This window comes from Aquila chrysaetos, chromosome 4 (assembly GCF_900496995.4).
Source record: "Aquila chrysaetos chrysaetos chromosome 4, bAquChr1.4, whole genome shotgun sequence".
Taxonomy (NCBI): Eukaryota; Metazoa; Chordata; class Aves; order Accipitriformes; family Accipitridae; genus Aquila; species Aquila chrysaetos.
The window spans coordinates 51,186,289-51,212,272 of NC_044007.1; the positions used below are offsets into that span (position 1 = coordinate 51,186,289).

General features: G+C 40.1%; 1 protein-coding gene across 11 annotated transcripts in view; it reads left to right on the forward strand.

The window, feature by feature from the left end:
* ZNF521 (zinc finger protein 521) overlaps positions 1-20,263 on the forward strand; it is a 239,993-nt gene extending 219,730 nt beyond the window's left edge. For all 11 annotated transcript variants that reach the window (XM_030011930.2, XM_030011919.2, XM_030011920.2 and 8 more), the window contains one exon: positions 19,436-20,263. In XM_030011930.2, coding sequence (XP_029867790.1) covers positions 19,436-19,465 — 30 coding nt within the window. In that variant the 3' untranslated portion in view covers positions 19,466-20,263. The remainder of the gene's footprint in view (positions 1-19,435) is intronic.
* Positions 20,264-25,984: the final 5,721 nt, after the last annotated feature.

Genomic DNA, 25,984 nt, shown 5'->3' on the forward strand with positions numbered 1-25,984 from the left:
GCAGCAAACAACGTGTTTCACAGAATCCCTTATACATTCCCTGAGAGAATGTTCCTTAAATTTCTGGAGCAATTGAATCACAATTATGGGTTTGTTTTTTCAGACACTTGAGTGATGTTATTGATGAAATTATAGAATTAATTGTCAAAGACAGTGTAGCAGTTAAGTGATTAATGTTGCCTTTAAATGAACCATTTTAATGTTGAAAAAAAGTTCAGACTTAAGGAACAGTAAAATGGCAAAGGATTGGAAGCTAAATATACTGTCCAAAATAAGTACTGAGCTACACCCACAAAGTACCCATACAAAAATAAGCAAAAATGTATATTCCTTCTCTTTCAAGGGGGATAGAGTCATACCCAAATGTGTATGTGCTTGAATATATGTCCCTATTTTGCCTACTCCTTCCTGTTTATGCTCTTGTATGCCTGGATTGTTTTTGTAAAATAGAGGTATCTATTTTTGAAAAGATCAGTAGCAACAAAAAAGATTAACCCATACTTTGGATCTGTTCTCCTTATTGCCTCATACAGTCAACATTAAATAGATTCTGCAGAATCAGGTAATATAGTACAGTCCATAATGCTTGTGACTGCAAAGACTGTCATGCAAATATGTTAAGCGAAGTTTGTTGTCTCCAGTGTGAAAGCAGCATGAAACCATGGCAATCAGAAGATAAGCTCCACTATTGCTTTGTCTTTTTAAGTGTTGACTCTGAAACATATCAGTGACATTACATGTCAACATTAACATAATGATTTCTGATTTTTAGCAAATGGAACAGCAAGGTGTGTGAGATTTCAGCCTAAAGAAGCAAATCAGAAGTTGCTGCAGAAAGGAAAATGCACAGAAAGGCAGAAGAAGGAAACTAAAGGCAAAGGAATAGAAGAGAAGTAGAAAGGAGATTATGGGGCAAAGAAAGAAACAAGATAAAAATAATAGTGCTTGGGAAGGCAAACATTTTTCTGCTAAGTGATGCTGATAATAATGATAAGGCACTTGTAAAAATAAATCATGGTAATAATAAGGGGAAGTTCAGTTATTACATAAAAGCCAATTTCTACCCTCAGTCCTTGTAGAAACCTCTGTGAACATCAGGGAGTCCTGTTGTAGATTGAGGGCAGGGGAAGCAGTAAATGTATTCCCTGACCCACAAATAATCATTAGAAATGGAATTCTGCCCTTTGCAGAAAATGAGTTTTTATCATCTGTGCCCTGAACGTTGCAGCCTACACCTTGCCATTAGTCAGATCAGTTGGCTCGTACACCTGGAGTAAGCATATGAAATAAGCACTCTGTTTGCATTTGAATAATTTCCCTGGTAGATCAGTTCAGTTCTCTTACTTTTCCATCCGTTAATTTCTTGCTAGTGTAGTTGATATCAATGACTGATTTTCTGTGCTAGACAGGAAGCACCACTTCTTCATTCTAGAATGCATTCCTTCCTACAACTGCCCTGCTGTTAGCTACCAGTAGCTGCCGTTATATTATCTTTCATCTGGCCCAGAGCTGACGACAGATGGCCATCTCCAGGACTGCCATCAGTGTGACTTTATGAAGCATCCAGCTATGGTGTACTGAGGAGCTTCATGGCCAGTTCTGCAAATCTGCCTCCCTTCCCCCCCCCCCCACTGCTGGCCCTCCTCATTCCAACCCCGTGAATAAGCTCCTCATTCCTGGCTCCACTCTCCAGTGGTCCTGCGGTTTCCCAGTGAGTGATGGCACAACGTTATCAGTGAAAGGTTGCCACTCGAGGTCTGCCCCCTCTTCCCTCCACAGCACTGGCAGAACGTTGCCATGGCCCCTGTATATCCCAGCAACCTCACCTCTCCGTGGTTTTGGTGCACCAAAGCGTAAGTAGAGGGGCTCAGTAGCAGCAAACCTGCCGCCTCTTAAGATCTGTAGTCTGAACCCTACCTTCTTCCATCACAGAGCTTAGCTTGGTAGCCCTGCCTCTGCTCAAGCTCCAGGGTTTGGAGAAAGGGGGGATGTTTGTTCTTTGGTTTTTTGATGTTCCACAAGACATGCTGCCAAACCAAGATTGAGTATATTAAGTGTGAAGGAAGCTAAAGTATCGATTAGAGACCCAAAGTGGAGAAAAGTATAAAATTCACAAGCATCCTGATTCCATTGACATGTTAGATCATTTGGAAAAGCTGTTTCAACTGGGTGGCTGCTGTGCATTTTGGAGAAAGATATATTGTTTGCTCTTGACAGAGTTTTCTAAAGCAAGGTACCTCCAGAGCTGAACCTGTATTTTAAGAGAAATTCACATTTGTATCCTTTATTGTGATATTTGCAGCAAGTCTACAGCTAGTAACAGTCTCTGCCCTCAAGCTATAAAGAAATAAGGCTCCATTGTTGGAGAGAGAGCAGCCTTCTGTGTGAAAGGCTGAGATGTGGTAGGCAAGATGAATAGTGCTTAAAAGCAGTGCTTGCGGTGCTGTCATTTAGAACAGGAACACTGAGGATTTAAACGAAAGTGAAAGGCATGGTAAATGAATCCTTTAAAATTGGTCAAATTTTCAGCTGCCTAAAATAACAAGTTTTCTCCATTGATAGGTTCATTGAGTAGGAGGAAAGTTGGGAGGGGATGAATCCCCCTAGGGAGGAGGTGCAGATAGTTTGTGAAAACAAGGTGTGGTCAGTGATTCATAAAGAGACACATCCAGGAAACTCCAGTAGACAGCAATCTTGGCTCAAAAGTGGTGACTTTCCTTCTTCTTTTTTATTTTCTTTTTTTCCCTTTCTCTTTTCTTTGGAGGGGGCGGGGGGAGAAGACCATCATTAGATTCCTCCATTCCAAACATTAGTCAAAAAGAGTCGGATGCAGATGGCTCACAACTGGAGCTGTTCATTACAAAACCCCACCAGGAGGAACAGCTTTTGGGTTCAGCTTTTCTACCTGTTATTGGGGTCAGGTTCACCATGCTTTGATCAAACTGAGGCTGAAATATAATTTTGGGTGGAAAAAGAGTGGATTTTTGCAGGCTCTCATGTTTGTTTGTTTGTTTGTTTTTTTAAGTTGAGCTTCCTTTGTGTTCAAAGCTGAAATTGAGTGTCCCCCACCCTGTTAACAAGGGAAGAGAGAGATGATTCAGTTCTCGTGAACTAATACTGCTGAGTTACACACATTTCTACATGCAGCTTTAGTTTATCTGTATTGTTAGTCTCATTTTGCAGCAGAATCACTAGACACAGGCACTGATCATGGGTGTGTAAATCTGCTTGGGCATACTCTGTCAGTGAATACTCTGCTTCCCCCCCATACTTTGTGTGTGTAGATGTGTGCTATGTAATATGAAGAACCTGTGATACTGTTAAATATTAGTGGTGCATTTTGTGTTTGTAAAGGTGAAAGGTGATTGTGCAGGAAAATGGAACAGTATATTTGCTGTGAGACAGGCACTAAGAACTCACTCCCATGCTCAGTTATAATTCATGACTGTACTGGTGGGAAGCCCTTATCCCTCTGTGGAGTTAATGCATCTCTACTGTAGCCTGCTGAGAGCACCCTGTGTCCCCTCCCACCATCTGTGCATTCACTTGCGTGCTTTCTCTCTCTCTCTTTACTGTGAGATCTCTTGGTGTTAAAACTGTCAGACTACTACTGCCTGGTAAAGGTGGCTTTATGATGTGTATTAATGTTGAATTGTCATTTAAAGGGTGAGGAGGTAGGAAAGGGATATGTCACCATTTGTTTTAAGCTCTTGTTAGAAAATGCTGACGAGCAGATAGACAGAAAGGTAGATTTGTTACTTCAAGCAGCAAACAGCTTTGAACAGTGTATAGAAATTGCCACAATGTAGGGTAGGAGCTATTGATGGCAAATGCATCTTTGTTCCCAATCTGGGCATATTTTGCTGTTTCTTGGTACAGTGGATCTCTGTTTCTCCATGCCAAGATCTGAAACAATGGCATTTTAAATTGAATAATATTTATTTACCCATCCGCTGGCTTAGTTGACAACTATTTTATTTTCTACAAGTTGATCTCCTCTTTTAGCTGAAAAGCTCTCTTGCAGGCTGCAAGTTAATTGCTTCTATGCTACCTGAGACTTGAAATTCATGTGACCAAGTGCTATAAGCTAGCACAATCTTACTTAAATAGGTAGTGTACGAAGATTTTTTATTATTATTATTGCTGTAAGGCACTGTCAGAAGACCAGTGAGACTGTCTAGCTTTGAAAGAACTGAACTCAGTTCACAGAGGTTTGAGATGATGCTTTATCAACCTGGCACCTTACCGCAATATTAGACTCAGAATATGGTTAAAAGACCATGTACTTGACTGTCACAGCAATATTAATTTGCAGTGTTTCACTGAATGTAATCTTATGTAGTCTGTTGTTTGTATTCCTTTAAAACTTATAAATCAAATCCAGACCTGGAATACCAGTGTATGGACTTAACAGATGTGCTGCCATAAGGGACTTGCTAGGTTATAAACTGCAGAAATGATCTTTTTCTATTTCAGATTCCTAACTTATTCCAGGGGGATTTAGGAGCCACAGAAGTAAGGTGGAAGGTCACGCGTTCAGACAGTAGCACCCACCCAGTGCTTGACGTTGGGTGTAATTGTCAGGAAATCCACCTCTACTCGTTTTATTATTCAGTCATAGCATCGTGCCGAAGCTCCTGAGCAAAAGTAGGGCAAGAATGACTTCAGTAGCTCTGTGTCCAGGTTTTCTTACGTGAAAGATCACTTTGAGATGACACAGCTGAGTAGTCGGGCTGAAATCCTAGTTGGTATTTTATTAATTTTGCACCAAGATAAATCCTGAAATTCTGACAAACTCCATGACAGGTGAAATTCCTTCTTGCAGAATCTGCTCAGCAAGAGGCTGCTCATTTCGTTCTGTTCGGAGGCAGGCAACAGGAGGGCAGCTTTATAATCAGCCCTCAAAGGAGCCCCGGCCGCCCCAGAGCCTTGGACTGATTGAATAACTCCTGGGCCTCTTCCCCTAGGCCTCCATCAGCAGGGGTCCTGTGGAAAGCAATCTCCCGCAGACTGGCACTGAAGTGAGCTTTAAACTACTATTTTCTGCTCTCCAGAGGAGCCTGGAGTACTAAAAGATAGATGGACTGCAGATATTTTATGAGAAACTGTCAGAAGAAGAGCAGAGTAAATGTTTTTTTTCCTCCTTCTTTGAGTCACACGCTGCATCACTGCAGAATTTTTCCCAGAATCTTTTACACTGAAAGTTTGAAATTAATTGGTTGCTAACCTTAATTTTCACCCCTCCCTCTTCTTCTTCCTTTTTTCTCTTCCCTCTTCTTCCTTTCCTTTTTTTTTTTTTTTTTTTTCCCCTTAAATATTCACTCGGAGGCCCTTTGCTTAACCACAGTTGCAGAAAATCAGTACCATTTGCACTGAAATATTTATAATGACAGAATGAAAAATTGGATTCATTTTCTGGCCTGTAGCCGAACAGTCTGCAACTTTGCGCAGTATTGTTTAGCATCTCTCATTCCTTCCTTTCATTGGGGTGGTTTTCAGACACACACGCACGCGCTGCCCATGCTTCAGAGGAATGCTTAGCAAAACACAGAGCCATTTTTAATCTCAGCCTTGAGAAAACAACTTGTCTCTAACCTTGCCACCATTTGTGGGGGGAAGTAAAGGGAGGGGGGTCCCCAGGAAGCATGTAGAATTCCCTCTTACAGGAGAGATTATAGAGGATGACATGCAGTAATCTGTCCTCTACAGCAAAGCAGTGTACGGCTGGAATTCAGCAAGTTGCTTCAGTGTGTTGCAGGGGAGGCAGGGCGGACTTAGCACCGGGCTGGATAGCAGGATCTCTCCAGTAATCCCTGTTCTGCCACCAATTCCCTCGGTGGCCTTGGGAAACTCATTTGCCCACGAAGGAAAAGGTTGTCAAAAGCTCTCTTTTGTGCGTGAACACAGACTGTGCCTGTAAAAATGCCCTGTGCTTCTTTGCACCTCCAGGTGGATGCTGGAACTGTACATATTTACTTCCCTCGCAGCAATGGTGTGAAGGTGAAGTGGTTGATGTTTGCAAAGTGCTTTGAAAATGAAAGTGCAGATCCTCAGGCTCCAATTTGCATCCCCTGCCAGTATAAAAGGTACCTTAGTCAGACAGCCAAGGATTCCCTCAGTACGCAGCAATTCCTGTTTATTTTGCTATCTGGTTCTGTATCACTCCCTTTTGGTCCTCATAGGCATGTCTCAGAGTCCGATGAATTCCAGGGATTTTTAATTGATATAACAATCCTGTGGGAGCTATTACGAGCTGGCATAAGTTTGGGCAGCCTTACGAATGCTTTAATGTGCACTGAAGACTGTGGCGGCCCAAGATTTTAATGTTTAGGCCACACGGATTTACAAAAATATACAATAGTTGTATAGGAATTAGTCTGAAAATGTACACAATTTAACAGAGAATGATAAGTCTCTGCAGAAATTAATAGAGAAATATATCTGTGAAAAGTGATGATTTCGAAAACCCTTAGAAATTATTCTGGTGAGTTCTGTAGACTGTCTTGATAATTGTGTTAATTTCTGGAAAAGCCCTGTGGCCAAAATCTTAATCCCTAATGTCTAAAAAGAGGCACCTTGAGACCATACTGGATCCCCTAAGGAAGTGGGTTGGGTGCAGGGGTCGGATTCTGCAAAGTGTGGAGAATCTCCTGAAAATGTAGGTGCCAGAAATTGCCTATCAAGGTCCAAAAATGTTGTCTTGCTAAGTTCACCCGTATCGAATTTACAACATAGCTCTATTGTGATAGCAGGTATCTGTGTATAGTACTAAATTCTGATCTCTACTCCACATCACTCATCTGAGCACAAATTTTTTATTTATTTGGTTTCTTCTGTTAGAGCTTCAAAATGTTGGCTCTCTCTCAGTGGCCTTAGGAGCACAGCCCAAGCAGGTGTGCCTATAAGCAGTAGGAAGGGATGGACATCTGCTCTAAGCATCACTACAGCTCAGTTAACACTGCACAGCGTTATGTGGTTTGTGAGCAACGCATACTTTTTATCATTCAAAAGTTTCTTACCAACTTGCAGATTTGCCTTTTTCCCAGGTTCCCCAAGATAGTTTGACAGGTCAGCCTGAAGTGATGAGCGTTCTGACACAAACTGCATTGTGTCTTAGAAATTTTGCCTGCAGTTGTTTTACTGTAGTATTGCTTTGATTTAAAAAGGAACTTTCTACAAAGTGGTGTATTTTATGATATAACAAAAAAAAATTCCAATATTGTGCTGCATGTATTACAAAGATTTTCTGCTTAGCCCTTATTACTGCTTTCTGGTTTTCTTTTTTCTCTTCATGTATGTAAATGGAGAACAGCATAATTTTTATGATTTTTAACAGTTACTGAGAAGCAAAAATAATAGAGACGAGAAAGCATGTGAACTTTAATTGCAAATATTAATTATGTTTTTAAACTGACATTTTGAAAGCAGATTGCCCTGACAATTTAATGACATTTTAAGGGAAGCCATAGCCCCAGTGGGCTCCTTCAAATCCAGAAGTATTTCTTTGGCTGAGCTGACCAGAACACAAATATACAGGTGTGTAAAATGCCTTAAGATGCTGAAAAGATTTGTGGCGACAATAGACTAGAGACCACAGTGAATTGACAGTACAGATCTAATGGGATGGTGGAGAACTGTTACGGAACATCAGGGACTGTAAGAGTAGCCCCCAAACAAATGTTTTATCTCATTGTTGAAGACGGTACCTTTCTGGGAAAGCTGCTTTCTCTGCAGGCCTGAACCATTGTGTTGGTTTTGTTTTTCTGTTTGGAGTGCCAGTCTGTTTACTAAAGTTATTAGTTTATAAATTTTGCCAAGGTAAAGTAACTGTGAGAGCTTTAAATTAGAATAAGTGCCACTTCTGTGTGGCAGGTTCCTTTGAGGGCTGATTAGAAAGCAGGCCTCCTGTTGCCTGCCCCTTTATGCATGGCACTATTGCTGTGGGTACTTGTTTATAGGTTACCTTTGAATTTATATAAGTGTGCACTGTGGTATGATGAATCGCCCTCCGATAGTGAAGAGTCTGCTTTTTTTTCTGGGATCAAGCTAATACTTCACTTTAAAGAGTTATTTTAATTAGGTGGGTTTTATTGTAATGAATTAAAATTAACTTGGAGTAGCAAATTATGTAAGACTGCGAGGGTTATAGATTAGCCTCACCATAGCTACAGCACATCTTTTTGTAAAGGAATTAAAGTTCTGTATTTCAGACACCTTGGCACTAAACGTAGACAGCAAATGAGTGTGTTGTCTCCAGTTATTTTCCTCCTAAATGTGATTCTTTTCACTCGGATCAGAAGATTGCCACACTAAAAAACAGTCCTCATGGGCAACAAGAGGTGAAAGCACAGCTGCAGGAGGCTGGATCTCCTGGCAGGAAATAGCCTAGGAGTCAGGAGTACTACAGCATCACAAGCCAAACCCAGAGGTGAGGGGGGGCATTTCTTCAACTGTCAGTGCAGGGTCAAGGCAGGATCTAATGACATGTCTGACTTGCAACGTGTCACTGGCCAGCTGTGTGACAGGAAACAGAATGACCAACCTCAAAGAATGACATTTGGTAGGAGGATACTTCTTCCCTCATGGGGAAGAAGGAAAAAGGCATAAAAGGATGCTTCTTCGTGTAGTACTTCTTGTTTGGGGGAGGGGAAGTATTAAAACGTAGACGTTGGACTTCACTGTCTTCTCCCTTTTATAGGTTCTGAAAACAGGAGAAAGTGAGAGTAAAATTCCTCCCATTTAGCTGTGGTCACATTTCACTCTTCTTTTACACAAATACAAATGACAACAAAACAGAAGACAATAGAGAATACAGACTTCTGCATTTTACAACCAATAACCACAATGACAAACATAAATTTTTATTGTCCTGGTACCACATGTCAGTAAAAGCTCCAGTTTTATTGATTTACAGTGTTTGTCCTTAGAAAATTTAGAAAAGTAGTAACTTTGTTCTAAAGGGCAAAATAGCATTCTGGTCTCTCTAAAAGTCACCTTTATAACATGGAGTTTCTTGGACTGAAAAGGAGGGAAATCAGATCAGGTTGCTCTAAGAACAATATGTTTCAACATAGGGTTCTTAACTGTCTAACTATTTACCAGATATGAAGGGATAAAAATTGTCCTTATTTTCTTTTCCAGGAAGTAGATTTGTAATTCACCCCCCACACACACACAAGTACTGTCCCAGTTCCCACTATTGCTTGTTTGAAGAGCTGTAGGAATAAGAACTGTAGGATGTCCAAGATGGGCTGGCGCAGTAACCAGTTGTGAAGGAAGTCAGAGAGCAAAAGTCGTGGGGGCCTCTGCTTATCAGCTCAGAAATCTTTGGCCACTACTATCAAATCTGCTCCGTCTGGCTTTCCTTGCAAACTTTCTTGAAGGAAAAAGTTGCACCAATGTGCAACAGAGTTTGGGGCATTTAGAAGAGGAGGAGAGCTAGCAGAACTCCATAGTTTTTCCTTTTTTTCTTCCCTACACATTTTAAAATTGACATACCATGGACAAGGGGACGTATTTTCACTTGTGTTCCCGATCTGGGGATCCAAAATACACACCAGTCCACTTACACGTCCTCTTAACTGGGTGTATGTATGCTTACTGGCTGGATAACTACCAAATATGTTTTCCATGTACGAAAGCCAGGTTTGGTGAACTGGGCTGGTTCAAGGTTTGCTTTTAGCTCAGCGAAAACGGTGTTAGTCACTTTGAGTTAATCTCGGGCTTATCCATAACCTCCAGTGTGCTGAGTGCTGTTGCATAAGGCCCCACGCACCAGCTGGCAATGTGCGGGGAATCCAGATTCCAGGCTGTGCCTTTGTCACCTGGTAAGCACAATACCCAGCGTTATGTCACGAGGTAGGGAGGTGAACGCAGTGATCAATACAAGTGTGGGATGTGTCTGTCCGTATAATAAGAGTGCAGACAAGTTACAGGGCTTTTCTTTCAGGCTCTATCAAGAAACTTGTAATTTCACTTGTAATTTTGTTCAAAGGAATTCTTGTACATGCACCTGTGGAAAACTGGAAAAGGATCATTGTTTTAAAGGTTGCCCTTTGCATATAAATCACAGCTCTGTGTGCTTCCCCATTTTAATTGGGTGACCTTTTGAATCCTATGGACAGGAGCTTAAATTCTGAACCTGCCGGTTGGTTTAAGATCTGAAATCAATCCATGATCTAGCAGTTACTCTGCTTTAAATCAGAGAGCCCAGAATGGAAATTGAGAAGAATAGTTCCACTTGGAAGGTTCCTTCTCACAACTCATAGAAAACTTCATTGCAGACCAAATAGATGTGTGTAAAATCCAGATTCATTTGTCAGTTTAATCCCTGAAAAGACCTATCAAGGATTCAGTGAGTATGAGAGAAACAGGAGGAGCAAGAAATGTGTAATGTTTCCAACAGGACATTTCTGTGCAATTATCAATTTACGCTTCCATTATTTGTCACTAATTACTGCACCGAGCTGTTAAATATTTAGTAGTAGTTTGTTTAATTGGGTTTGACCTATAAAGAAATCTGTACATAGCATAGCTCCAGTTTCAGGAGCAGTTCCTCACTCCCAGCTAGGCAAATTTGTATTCACGTAAGATGTACACATATTGTTAGAAAAGGGGGGGGTTGTTTTTGTTGTTCGGGTTTGTTACCTTTCTCTCTCCCCCACAGATTTGTTTGTCTTTAAGGTATCTAAAATTAGAGCATTGAAGTAGGAGTGCTGCTTGTGGATGTAAAATGGGAGGGAGGTCAAACTTAACCTTGTTTACAGATGTTGTAGTTTAGAAAGCACCAGCATGATAAATTAAACATAACAAAGAAAAAAAATTAAAGCAGAGCAACAACTAGCCTATGAACACGTGTCTGTAAAACACTGACTTCATCCCTGAATATCTTATTAGGCAGTATTGCCTATCAAAGTTTATTGTCCCCTGTTACTCTGTTGTACAATAGCTGCAGATAAATCTGGATTTGTTCAGCTTTGGGTTCTGCCTACTCTTTGCCTGGCTGTGTCTGACAGGGTGAAGAGACTTCTGGCTGTGGCCTCTGCCAGAGGGTGTGCAAGAATCAATCGGTACATGAGCAGTATTCACTTTGTTTTAAACCCAACAGGCCTAGCTCTATTCTTACTTGTTCCTATCTTGAAACTCCCTTGATTTCAGAGGAGTTTCTCTTAATTTATACCAGGGTAATCATAACCATATTCTAAAGTAATAAGACTTTTGATATATTTCTCAGAAGTGTCTCCTTTTGCCTTTTTTGTTTAAGCTTTTATTCCCACTTAATGAACAATTTTCTTATTGGGGAAGGATGCTTGTGTATTAATTTGCAGTATCACAAAAGCCTTGTTTTTCTACAAACAAGACTTAGGCCTGGATCCTGATTAGCAGTACAGCCCCTTTGCAGCATAAAACCCAGGAAGGTTTCCCAGTTTCAGTCAATAGCTGTGAACATGTCCTAACGATTGCCCTCTCTCGCCATCGCCATCATCTTATCATTTATGGGGGTAATACATACACCTTGCCTGAAATGGAAGAGGTTGTTCTAAGTTCCATTGCATTTCAATAAACACCAAACAGGGTAGGGGAGGCTTATGGGAGGCTATTGCCTGGCACCAAAGGTTAAAACAGCCTTGGAGCTACTCTGATTTATGTCAGAGGCTTAACCAGGAGCCCCCCGGCAACGCTTGTAATGAGGAGGGTGCAAGGATGGTGAACAGACACCTGTGTCTGTGTCTGTTCTCTTCTGGTGACAATGATGAAGATCTTATTTGCTGTACCTAGGAGCACATGTCATTCTTTTCCATACAACAAATCTGTGATATATGTACTCACATATAATAATGAATCCAAAAGGAATCATTGACATTTTACTAGTGACTTACTGGAAGTCTCTGAAGAAATATAGGTATCAGGGGGTTTGTTTTTGTTTGGTTTTGGTTTTAATTTTCAGTTTGCATCCCTGAGAACATGGTATCCAACTGGAGATTTTTTTACGGGTAGGTTTTCTCTGGCCCAGCTGGAAATGCTTGAGTAGAACCAGAACACTGAGAGTTTTACATAAATACAATAAAGAGTACGATCTGATTAGCAGTCATGCCATTTCAGAGACATTAATATAGTATCAAATCACATAGCTTAGGTGAACTAATTTATATGAATAACTGCAATTCAGTGTAGACTTTCCTAAATTATCATTGTCAACAGTGGTCAGTCATGACCTAAGATGACCATTTAATTGGGCATCATGTCTGAGAACAGACCTGATTCTCAAAGGCTGGTAAACATCAACTCACTACACATAAGTGGTATTTATTGGAACATAGATTCTCTTGGGATTTGGCCCCTTCTTTGTTGTGGAAATAGCTCTGGTTTAGTTCAGATCAAATCCTTATTTCCTTGGGAATCTCAAGTTTCAGAGACTGTATTTTGTTAGGTCTATGCTAGTGATCAAACTTGGCCTGGATGAAACTCCATGCCTACTTTAGTGCATTTAAAAATTTATTGGTACTCCTTTTGCTCTAACAGCTGCACTGCAGTACTGGAGATGCTGGTGGCAGGGACACCTTGTCTCAAATTTTTTCTGTTCTATCCAGAACTCCAAAGGCTCCATTTGGCTTCCTACTTTTCACCTGTGAAAACCTGTTAGACATCATCTCCTTTCGAGCTCCCTCATTCACTCAGGATAAGTGTGACCACTGAAATCTGAAGATATATTCATTTTTGTGTCAGAAACATTGTGATTCTTGGGATGAAACACATCAGAAACATTTGTTAGTTTCAAGATTTCAGATAGAACAATTTAAGTTAATTTCCTGTAGTTTGTGTTTTATGAAAGGAAGGGAGGGGCCTGGGAGGGAAAATAATCTATGGTCACATCATCTGTTGATGACCAACTGAATTTGCTCTTTTTGTATTTCACCTATGCGAAAAATACGGAAATTATTACAATCTGAGCATTCATAGACGCTCTGTCAGTACAATTAAGGATTATAGCACAGAATGGACCTAGATATGCCCCTAACCTTCAGTTAATTTCTTTTGGTGGACAGGGACTATGGAAGTGGTTACCCTTACTGTGGGAATGCAAATCCCACCTATAGTACATTTTTACCTGTATAGCAAGTGAGCCTGAGAAGCCCCTGTAAAATCTTCTTAATTGCTTGCAGCAGCAGTGAAGCCAGGGCCTTAATGTTTTGGGGCATTGAAAGTAAGTTTACTGCTTTCAGATGCTTTAAAATGGCCCAGATATTCTACTGAAACCAGCTCCTGACTATGCAGATTTGGTTTCATGTGTGATTTGGGGCTGGCTGAGCCTCTTTTTCTCCTGGGATGAACATCAGGAAAAAAAAATCCTAACCCTGAGGTCTGTGAAGCTGTGAAATAGTCTCCCAAGAGGAGCATTGGAAGCTCTAATTAAAATTGGACTGGGCAAAACACTTGAAATTACACTATAGGCGATAATCCAACACTGGCAAGATGGGTGGAGAAAACGCCCTAATGGGTCTTTTCTGTCTTTAAATTCTATGAATTCTTGTTCTTCTCTTTTATTATGCTATTTCACCTTTTTTTTAATGGTGACACAGTGTCATCTAGAAAGTATTATAAGATGCTATTGTGAGCTGAGTAAGATGATGTTAAATGTCAAAAGAAAATGCAACAGTTTCTCTGCAGGTTCACAGCGATTATGTGGAGACAAGAAAAAGAGAAACTGACTGTAAGCAAGGGACATCAGTGCAGTTTCTGATCTGTAAGACAGTGGCAAATGCCTGTAATATACATGTTTATCATTTTGACATTACATTTCATATTCTTTGCTTATGAAGAATAACCACATTCCACCAAAGCTAACACAGGTGTGGAAAAGTCATTTACGGTAACTGTGTACATCACTCAGATTGCTGGAGACATCTTCTGTCCAAATGTTTCAAATATCCCCAAAGACCTGGACTAAATAATATCTTTTTACATCTTAATTTATAGTATGTATTTAATCTTAGTATCTCACAAATCTAAATATCTCATCAATTTAGTCTTGGGTATAATCATATTACAGTCTACCAGGAAAGAACCCTGCTACAATATAATGGAGCTTTGACAAGAAACTCGGTGCTGCAGTACTGAAGCAGCACAAATTTGAAGAAAGGGTATAAAAATCAACCTTTTCTGAGATTTTTCTTAAAGTTATAGCTATGTCTGAGTAAGTTTCAGTTATTTGTTTTTGGTGTTAGCACTTAATACTGCTCTTCCCTCCTCCCCCCGCCTTTCCACATGATAGAGTATTTCAGCAGTGTCTGATACAGAGCTTTCTGCGTGAGAGGTCTTATATCATGACAACCAGTTAAGTAACAAAGCATCAGACCGAAGTTCTGGGAACCATGTTGACACCATGAAACTGCATTTTTGATTCGTCATTACCACTGCACTTAAGGTTTTGCTAGGCTTGCCTTTTCCACAAGCCTGTCTTTCTTCCGCTTTGGTTCTTGAAAATCCAACATCCTCTTGTTAGCTGCAGACAGTTTGTAAAGTACGGTAGAGGGTAAGAAGTTGGAATAAAAAGAAGGGAAGAGAAGCAGAAAATCTTGATTAGAAAGTATAATTTAATAGAACATGTATTGAACCAAATGTATTGATTAATGTGGAAGATATAGTACTTATATTGATTCAAACTAGAGATTTAGTACTAAAAGCTGTAAGCCAAAAAGCTGTTGCAGATTGCTACAAAAGTCAGTTTAATGCTGTCCTTGAGAATGCCTTCACAAAGAAATTCTTCTAATGTTTGAGGAGTAGGTAGAATGCGGTATATGTCAGTTTGATCCCGGAGGGTTTTATTTTGTACTCTAATAGCTGTTACGAGCCTACATTATATCCAAGGAGTAATTTTCCTTAGGGGTGCCCAGCTCGCTTTGTGTCAATATTCTAGCATTTTAAGTCACGTACAGTATATGCTTCTGGGAACAGTGCAGGAGCCAGCCAGACTCATAATGGTCTGCATTCATTAATAAAGGCAGAAGCTTCTGTCCCTCCATTGCCCACTACAGGGATGCCTCCCTGGTCTTCAGGGACCCGTACAGACACATTTAAAGAAAGCTTTATTTTGAGTGGGCAGGAGATGAAATGCAGGACTTGCAGGCATTTCCTAAGTCAGCTATATGCCCGAGCACAGGGGTGACCTTAATGGGTCAGAGAAGAATGCAGGTCAAAAGACTTATTATCCAGCCTGTTGGAAACCAATTGCTTTTGTTAAAAAAAAAAATTGTAGCGCTTAAAGGTTGATAGTAATGTAGAGTTCTGTTTTACAACCTGGAACTCTATTGCAGTGCAGTGGGGTGCATTTTTTTTTTTTTAATGCAAAAAAATACAAGGTGATCCGTAATATTCACAGGTAAAGGATTCCAGATAAGTGATAACATGTAGGGTACCATAATTACTTAATCAGTGATGATTGATTACTCATGTTTGTGTTCTTGAACTAAGGAAAAAATAACATGCTGCTGTGGTACTGTTACCATCTGTTGAAATAATGCGTCTACATTTCATCTTTATATTTCTTCACGTGTTTGCTCTTTGCACTGTTTGTCAGGTACAACCATGTCTTGTTTCAGCTAGTCGTAAAAAACAGAAGTCCCATTTAAATTGGATGCAACCGCAGTTCACATTAAAGATTCTCATGGGCTAGTGCGTCTGCTGTGGCTATCTGTGGATGTTTTTTCTTCATTAGGTTTGATGCTGTGGGCAGGAACTTTTTGCTAGCTAATACCTCTCATGTTCTATCTGAAACACAAAGACATACACCAAACAACAGAAAGTATTACCTCTTTTGTCTCATGCATTTCTGCAAAGAAACCTTTTTATATTTTTTTTGCCGAGGAGATTCTTCCACCCGGTATTATTGTGAAATCTTTGTATGTTTTTAACTCCTTAACACTAACAACGGGGATATCTCAAAGTATTTTCATCCAGAAGAGTAGTGGCATATAATTTTATAGCAGTTCACATAACAGTTGGGATTCTGGATTCTGCTAACAAAAATAATTATCTCTAGGAACAGGGAGAATGCATTTTAAGAGTTTAATTTGCTTGTGAAATATATTGAATTCAGGTTTTCCCAGGTAATATGCTTGGTTTCCAGATAATACTGAGAGAAACTGGGGATGTAGGAGTTTTCCTGGCTCGGTTTGTGTCTGATGCGGTAACAAATGCAGTGACACACACACCTCCTGCTTCACTGTTCCTCCATTTTGTGCATGCAAAGCTTGCATTTGTGTTTGCAAACTAGTTTCTCCTTATGAAATCTCAGCTCTTCGAAATGTTAACATAGCTATTGCTAAAGTCCAGGAAAGATTGTATTAAGAAAAATTATTTTTCCCTTTCCATGGCTAAGTAGGAAATTGAAATTTTTGCTTCGTAGGGAGACTACCTCATAATTAAACAGATGTGTTTATGTGCAATCAAATTTGGGGGAGGCTAAGAAGGGAAGCATGTGATATCTCCTGTACTTAGTTAAATGACTTCTCTTTGACGAGTGGATGTACTAATCGCTCTGAACTCAGGCAAAGTAGTTTGAAGTTTCCAGAGGAGGTGTTTCAAGCTCGTGTAGTGTGTCTTTAGTGAAGGGCAGCACGCTCTCCGAGCCACACAGGGGATCTTGGCTGTAATATTGTGCTCTCCCTGGGTGTACTGCACTCCCGTGTCCCTGCCGTGTCCCTGCCGTGTCCCTGCTGGCGGGAGCTCCAAATTCTGCTTTCCCCGCCTGCCTGAGCTCCCACTGCCGGGGAGGCGGGGAGCTCGCTGCACACAAGGCAAAGAGACTATCAGAGTCGAGTTCTGCTGTGTGGATAATGGAGGAGAATTTTTGCCCTAAATTTTTAAACACAACACCCCTCATAAAAACAACAACAGTTCATAACTGGGATTAATGTTTGCAATTTTCAGTCACTTAGACATGGGGTCTCCAATAGATGGCTTTTGGTGGAGTAGAATATGGCTCTCTGTGGGATTACAGAATTTTCCTCCTTTTCTTATCTCTCTCCTCCCATCCTTCGCCTGCTTGTCTTGTCAATGTTATGCTTCTGAAGTGCTTCCACTTTGTATTTTTTTGCCACTTATCCAAATAGCTATTTCTCCCTAGTCCCTCACGTTTGGAGAGCCTTAATTACTTTGGAAACCATATTTTGTTTTGACTGTTTGCAGTAAGTATAGTTGCCTTTTTAAGGCCTAAACTGCTCAAAGCGTTTCCTCATGTTCGTATCCTGCCCTGTCTCATTTTTTTCTGCAACGCTTGTTTTTTTCTGTTATCTCTTCATTATCTCTAGAGAATATCATTTTGCACCAGGGCACAGGAGTCAGGGACACTGAGAGCAGGGGCAAGTCAGTCCTTATGCTGTGTTCTATTTTGTCTCCTTCATATTTGGACCTTTTTATTTTTTAATCAAAAATGTCATTGCAGCCAGAGTTACAGCTACACTTCTAAAACACCTTTTGACTGCTTCATATGCAACTGTTCATCCAGCCTCAGACTGATTATGCGTTTTTCACTTAGTGAAAAGAAATAAAAAACGGGCATAACTGACATGCTGGCTCTCAGTAGATTAGAAACAAAAGACACCCCCCCCCCAAATATCTCTCCGCAATGTAACAACTGGTATATGACTTCACCTATTCAGAAGCAGAGAAAAAAATCAGAATTCAGGCTGCCGCCCCGTATTTAACTTGTCCTGTTGTTTCTAGGTACTGCAGCATCTCCAATAAGCCTGTGGTGTTATGCTGTAAGTGCTGCAATAAATGGACACAACAGGATGACAAAAGGGCTGAGTGTCAGGCTTAACTCTTAATTTCCTTGCTTTTGTGGTTTAAAGTCAGAGCCCATTACCTGTGACCAGCCAACATTATCGTCTGCAGCTATTGTTACTGCTTTACAGCATTTTGAAATGATTTTATGGGAAGGATAAGAAGCTAGATGAAATCAAGTGGAGAGTGTATTTTTTTAACACTCTCTGGCCTTGGACAGTCTGGAATTCCTGCCATCAGCATTAAATCATTTTGTATTCACATCTGGAAATTGCATCTTTGAGTGTCACTGGGTCATTTTCCTTTAATCTTGAGAATGGCACTACATTAAAAATTCCTCAGTCTTACTGTAAGATCCGTTCCTTGCCAAATGTCCCATGAACTATTGTTTGTGTGCGTGCACAGCTTCGGGAGAGAGAAGGAGGAAGGGAGGGAGAACTATCAGGCTGGTCTGCAGTCACGCTGTATTTCGTATTTGTTTCACCAAGGCTGTTTTCATGTGCCTTTTCATGGGTGGCTCTGGAGGGTATGGTTCAGTAGATGTTCACTTTATTGAAAATTATGACTGTCTTTTGGGAACAGGTTCATCCTGCAGTGTGTTAGTCCAAAGGAGTTTTAAGACAGATTAACTTAATAAAGCATAATGAAGGGACTGGACATGCTGGGGGGAAATTACGGGACGTGACAGCCCTGCCCTCTGGGTCACTGGTCCAAATCTGGACCAGATTACTAAGAAGAAAATTCATCGCTAATCAGTGGCTGCCCTGTTGTCTGAGTAGTAGCATTCACAGACCCTTTCCAGTTATCTGTGGATCCAGTATACATTGTAAAAGATTTAACTCGTTAGATTGGATCCTTGCTCTTAGCTTGATGCTTGTGAAGGATCTGAGTCAGTGCAGGCATTGAAATAGCATCTCTCATCCCTGAAAGTCGTCAACTTGATTAGAGCAGCAGTAGGAAAAAGGGTGAAACCTGTGTTTGCTGCTGTATTTGGTGATTATTCATATGGGAAAGGAGAATTTCAGACTCCAAAGTCCACGCTGTGTCACCTCACGTAAGGCACTGTGTTCACTTGAGGAAAAATACCTGTGGTTTTTGGTGACCGAAGGAAGGGCTGTGGCAGCCCCTCTTGTTTTCTCATCACTCTTTGAGCTCTCTGCTAGGCACAGAATGACTCTTACCAGAATATACTGTGCCATACTGTTTGGGGGAAATAGGTTTTAATGCAATAAACCATTTGAAGTGGTGCCACAGTCTAGGAAGCACAGTCCAATTACCATAGGTCTTTTATGAAAAATAAATGCACTTCTCATTTGCATAATGCATAAACCATGAGCCGTATGTAAGCGGACACCAGAACCGCTGAGCTGGTATACAGTTTCACTGGGGCAGGTCAGCCCACACCTACCTAGAGAAGAGTGCATTGCCCTTCTTGTGGCACATGGAAAGAATACTGGTGTGAAACAGCTGGGGAAAACTCCTCTCTTTGATAATGATGCTGCTTCTGGCTGCTTTAAAACAAGGAGGAGTTTAACATACTCTCTTTTCAGTCCATCATTTTGAGATATGCTGGGAGAATTGGTTTTGCATCCTTCTTTCACATAGAAATGCCTGTCCTGTGACTAAGCTGTTTCTTTTATTTTTGTTACAGAATCATACGATGACCCAGCACAGCAGTTAGTGCAAGGCCCGTCTCTTCCAGAGAATTCTTTGTGGCACAAAAAGGGAACACGTTTTACTCTTTGCACGAAACTTTCATTGTTAATGTATATTATTCAGAAACATTGTATTGTACCATAAAACTTGTATTATCGAAACTGTTGGATGTTCATGTGTTTGAACTTTTGAGCACCGGATAGACTTCCTGTATATAAAGTGTTGCACATGTATTATGTTGTCTGATACTAAAATGGTCTTATAAAGACAAGTGGACTTGGGCCCTATTCAGGAAAGATACAAATAATAATAATACTGTGTGAGGGGAAAAAAATAGCTTAAGAAAAAGTGTCATTTTCAAGGAGGAGGGAGAAGGTAATAGCTACGTTCCATTACAGCTGTTTGGCCTTCCTTTCATTTAAACTTCGGTCTAGAAATCTCTCTTTTGGTATACAAACGGATGAATCTAAGACTATTTTTTATTGCTGAAGATTCTTGCAAAACATATGAAGAGACTCTTTCTCACAGAGCAGGAACCCACAGTTGAATAAGGCCCGTATATATATTTGTAAGCCTTGCGATATGACAGATAGCATTACCATATATGCAATAGTTGTTATGTAGATTGTCAAAGAAATTTTTTTTTCTGGATACCATTTGAAGCTTTGAGTGTTCAAGACTTTCCTTAATGATTTCACACGGCCAAATTCTTGAATCAGTTGGACTAACATGTATGTTACTGTTATTAATGTTTACTCTGCGGTCTGAACCTGGAGATTACTGGAATTGTTTTCCAAAAGGAAATAAATTCAGTTTACCATTATGTGTGAGCGTGCTTGTGTCATGTCTTTTTCCTTGGAAAATAGCATTATTATTACTGCTCATGTAGTACTTAAAGGACCACCAAGATCTGGAATCCCATTGCATCAGGACCTATACACTGCTCAGTAGGAGTAGGTCACTTTTCTCAAAGCTAGGCATTTAAATAAATGTTATTGTAGAAACAGATCTGCTGGCCCACTGCAAAGCAATGTGTGCTTGAGGGTAATATTCACTGTTTTCTGGGTTTGTTTGTTTTATTTGGCAGTCTCAACATTTTCATACCTGTACACTTGACATGTTGGTTGCCAGAGGAGTCACCGCATATCTTCTGTGTATAATTAGCAGTGTATTTCAATGCAATATTATTTAGTGAGTTGGGTCTAGTACTGACAACCGGGAGCCACTGCAGCTCTGCCTGTAGCACTGTTAACCGCACATCACCTCACCCTCTCTTCTGACATGGGTAGCAGAATTGGAGGTGGTGCACACCACAGGATGATGCTCACTAGCACTGGGGCCCTGGGGGAGCTGTCACAAGACCTCACAGGTTTTGCTGAGGTCTGAATTGGCTCCTGACTGCCTGCAATTTCAAGAAGAAGAAAGAAAGGGATAAAAATTCTCCTTCCCTACCAGTATCCCCCACTACTCCAGCTCACCTACGAAAGAGGACCAAAAAAACATTCTCCAGTTACTTTAGTATCTTATCCTGTTGCTGGAATTGCTGGTTTTATCCCATGGAAACCAGTGTCTCTGAAATACTGCCATTAAAGATCCGCACATCACAACAGTCCAAATGTCTGGAGCTGCTTGCCTGGTGCTGTCAGGGTAGATATAAAGTGTGATTTCCAGTTTGCTGAATGTCACATTTTGACTCTCCACAGATGGAGGATGGAGAGGAAAGAAGGAAAGTCGGAAAGTGTCTGGTTACCAGATATTCCAAGAAAAAATGTGTCATGTTTAAAGCTCCAGCTTTGAGAATATTGTGCATATTCTGCCAAATGCAAAAGAGAAATTCCTGGGTTTTGTATGAAGATCTCATTTGTGCTGACAAAAGGATAAATACAGGCACGAGTACACAAGGCTTGTAAAATGCCAGTTCTATTTATAAGTTGGAAACTGTTCCCATTCTTATTCTCATTAATATATTACTCATCTCAGCCAAATTGAATGTGATGATATGTTCTTTATTTTTGACAGATACCTTAAAGGATATAAGACATTTCAGCCTTCATGTGTGAAAGTGTGACATATTGGTTAAGACTGAAAATAACATGTTTCTAGTAGAGTTCGAGTATATAAGAAATATTACACCCTACTGTTTTTGTAAATGCCAGAGTGCCACTGAGTTGAGACAGATGGTAGCTGGGAAAGATGCAATCTTATAATCAAAAGCTAAAATATGTCAAAAATATGTTAGCAAGCAAAACGTAGCATATTAGTAGTGTCTCATGTCATGACAGCTTGCAAAACATGCAAAGATGTTGAATTTCTAGATATGTAAATAAAGGAATAGTAAACAGAGCAACAGCGAATGTGATGAAGACTTTATGCATCGATTATCCCTTCAGGTCGGTGTGGGGGAATAGAGGGGTCTTATGGCCACAGGCAGCCCCAGGTGGCTTCTGAGAGCTGGCTGCTAGTATCAAGTGCTGGAATCCTCTTACCTTTTCTAAAAGTAACAGGTTTCTCAGTGATACCTAAATAGCTGTTTAAATAGATTATGGAAGACATCTGAACTTCCCAATGAGAACTGAGTATTCCTTGGGGAATTAACCACAGCATTTAGAAAAATCAACAGGAGAGGCAGATCAACTTGCCTCTTGGAAGAAGAGACACGGCTCTCTGTGTGCGTGTGTGCATTTCAGCTATGTCTCTGTCCTCGGTCAGCAAAAGGTAAGAGAAGCCCCTCCTCATACCCTTAACCTGATGTGAAAGGATAAATCTATTCAAAAGGTTGTATGGATAGATTGATGGACAAGGTGTCCTTTTGCCTCTGAGATAGGCTTTATTCCCAAGATTTCAAGTGGACACGAGTTTTACTGTAAGTGATAGTTTAATAAAATGATTAGTCCTTCTGCTTGTTTGCCAGACCTGTGTTTAGGAAATGTCAGAGATCTAAAGCAGGTATAAACACAGAATTTGTACTGCAGAAGTGAAGTGATCTACCCAAATAATATCTGAGCACTGGATTTATGAGGAAGTGCACTGATTCTTTATCTGAACAAAAGATGATCAGGGAATAAATGTGTATTAGGCCTTTATGACATTCAGCTACCCAAAATAGGAGTTTTTACTATCATACACATTTTCATAGCCAGTTGCCTAAGTTAGACGTTCCAATCCGGTTAGGTGGTTCGGTTTACAGGGAGGTTATTGGAATTTCTTTGGTTCACTCCAAGTCCAGTGCTCTCACTGCTTTCCCTGATTTAGGAGTCGCTCTACAAACCCCCAAAAGAATAATTCAAAGGCTCTGCCTAGGACATATTAATAGTTATCACTTCCTTCTCGATAGCACGTGGAAAGCTGAAGTCCTCTCCATGTCTCAGTGACTGAGCTTTTATTAGTAATTCTGGCATGACCACTCACTTTGTTTCATTACCACTGTCCTCAACAACAGAAAAAGAGAGACGTCCCTTCCTTACCAACATATGGCACCTTCTATTTATAACAAGATTAACAATTCATTCACACCTTGATTGAATCCCGCTTTATTGAGATGTCACAACAGATTCTCACAGCCTGCAAAGGGAAAGACTTACAAATGTTAATATTGTGACAACCAGGACATAAAAGTAAATGAATTCTAATTGGTGACAATTAAAAATAGCTCAGTGTGAAAACAGAATATTGTGCTGCTGTTGCAGCCCTGTCTAGGATGAGGCAGTGTGAAGGACTGCATAGAATAAGACCATCCATGAATTCAGAAATGTTACCTTGATTCTTGTCTGATGTGTTCAGTCATATACTGATGCTCAATTAATGTTCACACGCCCTTTACATCTTAGTGGGCAATGTGCCATTCTCTTCAGAGTATTTGCTTCACTGCTCCGTAGCAGCACAAAAATAAACAAGTTTAGGCCTATTTTACCAATTCCATTTAATACATCCATTTTCCCTCCCCATGTTGCTCCCCTTATTTGTATGCCGAAGATTTCTTTAATTATTATTATTATTGTTGTTGCTGTTGTTATTAGTAGTAGTGAACTGTGAATGCCATAGCAATGCACTCCCCCAGGAGCTGGGCGGTCCCCGGCCACCAGCTCTGGTGTGCAGATTCTTCTGTGTGTGGCACACAAAAGCCTGACAAGGTCTCGCTCATGTTTCAAAGCTCGCTCTCTTTTCAGAGCTATTTGTTATTGTCTCCACCATCACAAGTTTAAAAAAGGAAAGTTAATTAAATATGGAACAAGACTGAGCAACATCTTTTAAACCATCATGTCATTAGAATTGGATCCCTCTGAGAGCTGCTTAAAAGGGTTTTGAGAACAATGACTGTTCAATCAGATATTTATGGGCATAGTTATGTAAACACACTCTTTATTGTCTATGTATATTTAATATAATTATCAGTTTTGTACTCGGACTCTCAGGAGACCCAACAAATCACAGTGTTGCTTTGAAAATGTCAGCAGAAAAGACAATTATGTTGCGAGCAAATATTCATAAATTATATTAAAAAGTCCTGTGAAAATGTACCCTGTGTTGCAGAACTGCTTTTGCACTAGCAGAATCATCACTGCCTTTCTTTGATTTAAACTCTTCTTGTTAGTAGCAAGAAAGTTGCTTGAAACAAACCTTTAATACTAAAGAGCCTTCTGTTCATGACTATGGAACAATGTAAGTTGTAGGAAAATTCAGAGGGCTTATTCATTTTGTTATTAATACGCTGGGATCTTTTTAGAGATTTTTAAATAAGATTTATAGAAATCAAAGGTAAAAACCGTTTGCACAAGAGTGCCTAGGTAACTTACTTTACTTTTCTTCTTTTCTGAGATGATTCCTGACAACTTGCCATGTTTTGCTCATTATGTATCAGAAAAAAAAGAGTGGAGAACTGGGACAATGTTCAGTAAATTAAATGTGCCACACTTATGCTAAACCAGTACATGTGCTGGAGTTTGATAAACACCTAGTAAGTGCCTGCAAATCATCTCTACTGCAAGATATACAATCAGCATATCAACATCTTAATTAGCAGCTAATGACATTTGAATGGGAAGGTTAACGTTAAGCACACAAATGCAGTTTAGTAAAGGGTAAAATGAAATACATTGAGATATTTCAATCTTTATTTATTTTTAAGTATAAACCACCTGGCTTTTGTAGTAAGCAATCATCTGTACGAGTAATATCCCAATCCTTAGTTATGTTTTGGAATAAAATCTCCAAGACTAGAATGTCTTTTCTGGAGCATCTGGTCCTAGACATCAATGGGAACATTCCACATGTTGGACAAAGGGAAGACAGAATTCTGCTTTTCTCCGGGAAAATGCATTTCATCTATGCCATTATTTTTCTTTTGGGCACACAACTAGGTTTTAAGTAGGTGCAAGATGGTTCAGGCTGGTTTGTGATGCTTCTCTCAATTCATTATTTTCTAAGCATATGTTTTCAACAGCAAACTTCTGTGGGATGGTGCAAAGCAAAGTGCATTCATGGCTGTTTCTGCTGTTAGATGTCATTCTTGCTTGGGCAGTGATCTCACTGGATGTCCAAAGCAGAACAGACCAGAACCACTGAGCTGTTGGAGAAAAATCTGCTACAGAAATGGTGCTGTTGACTTTGCCAGCGGCATGGGTTCCCACTGAGCATCATACCGAACCACTACTTTTGTATGGACCACAGGGAGCAATGCAGAGTGCTTGCCTTAAGATTTAAAATGTAAAGCAGTTCGAAGATGCCCACAATTTAAAAATCTTATGGCCATACAGGCTACTGTGTTGGCTGCATCCGACAAGCGAGCTCTGGAATACTAGATGTCTCTAATCTAATGATCTCTTTCTTGTTGGGTTGTTTGTTTAATTTTTGTGTCCCTTCTAGATGCTTGATCTCACACAACCTTCATCCTTGTTTATGGGACCAATTATTTGCTTGTTTAGAAAAGTGGCTAAAAGCTCAGTACCAAAATTATGCCTCTCTGTTGATCCAGCCACTTTGGCAAGATCAAGTCATGTAGCCACATGGTATAGCAACACCTCCACAAGGTGAATTATGTCCTTCTGCTCAAATAACAGGCAGAGGGTAAGTGGAAACAAAACTGTCTTTGCAGCCAATGAGACAGAGATCAACAGCATCTGGAAGCCAAAACACATACTAAGATACTTTTAATTCAGGGAAACACCCACCTTTCAGAGTCATTCATACTTTTTTTGCAGAAAACAGCAGTTAGATATTTCCTTTTTTCTTGACTGCCATACTTTCTCTCTTCTTATTATTCACCATGATCTAATTGTTTAATGATTGATGCAGGACTATTTTGATTTTCTTAATTACATTTGTGAACTCACATTTGATTTGGCAGCGAGGTCATAATTTCTGATGAATTTAAGATTCATGTTGATTCATTCATCCTTTGACATATTTTATTTCTAAACACCTTTGTTCTTTTGGCTTAATTCAATATAATTAATTTTCTGGCATAAAATGAAAGATCATGGTTTTGATTAGGTGACAGCTTCTTGATGGGTTATTTGTAAATCTTTCAACCTTATTCACAGCTTTT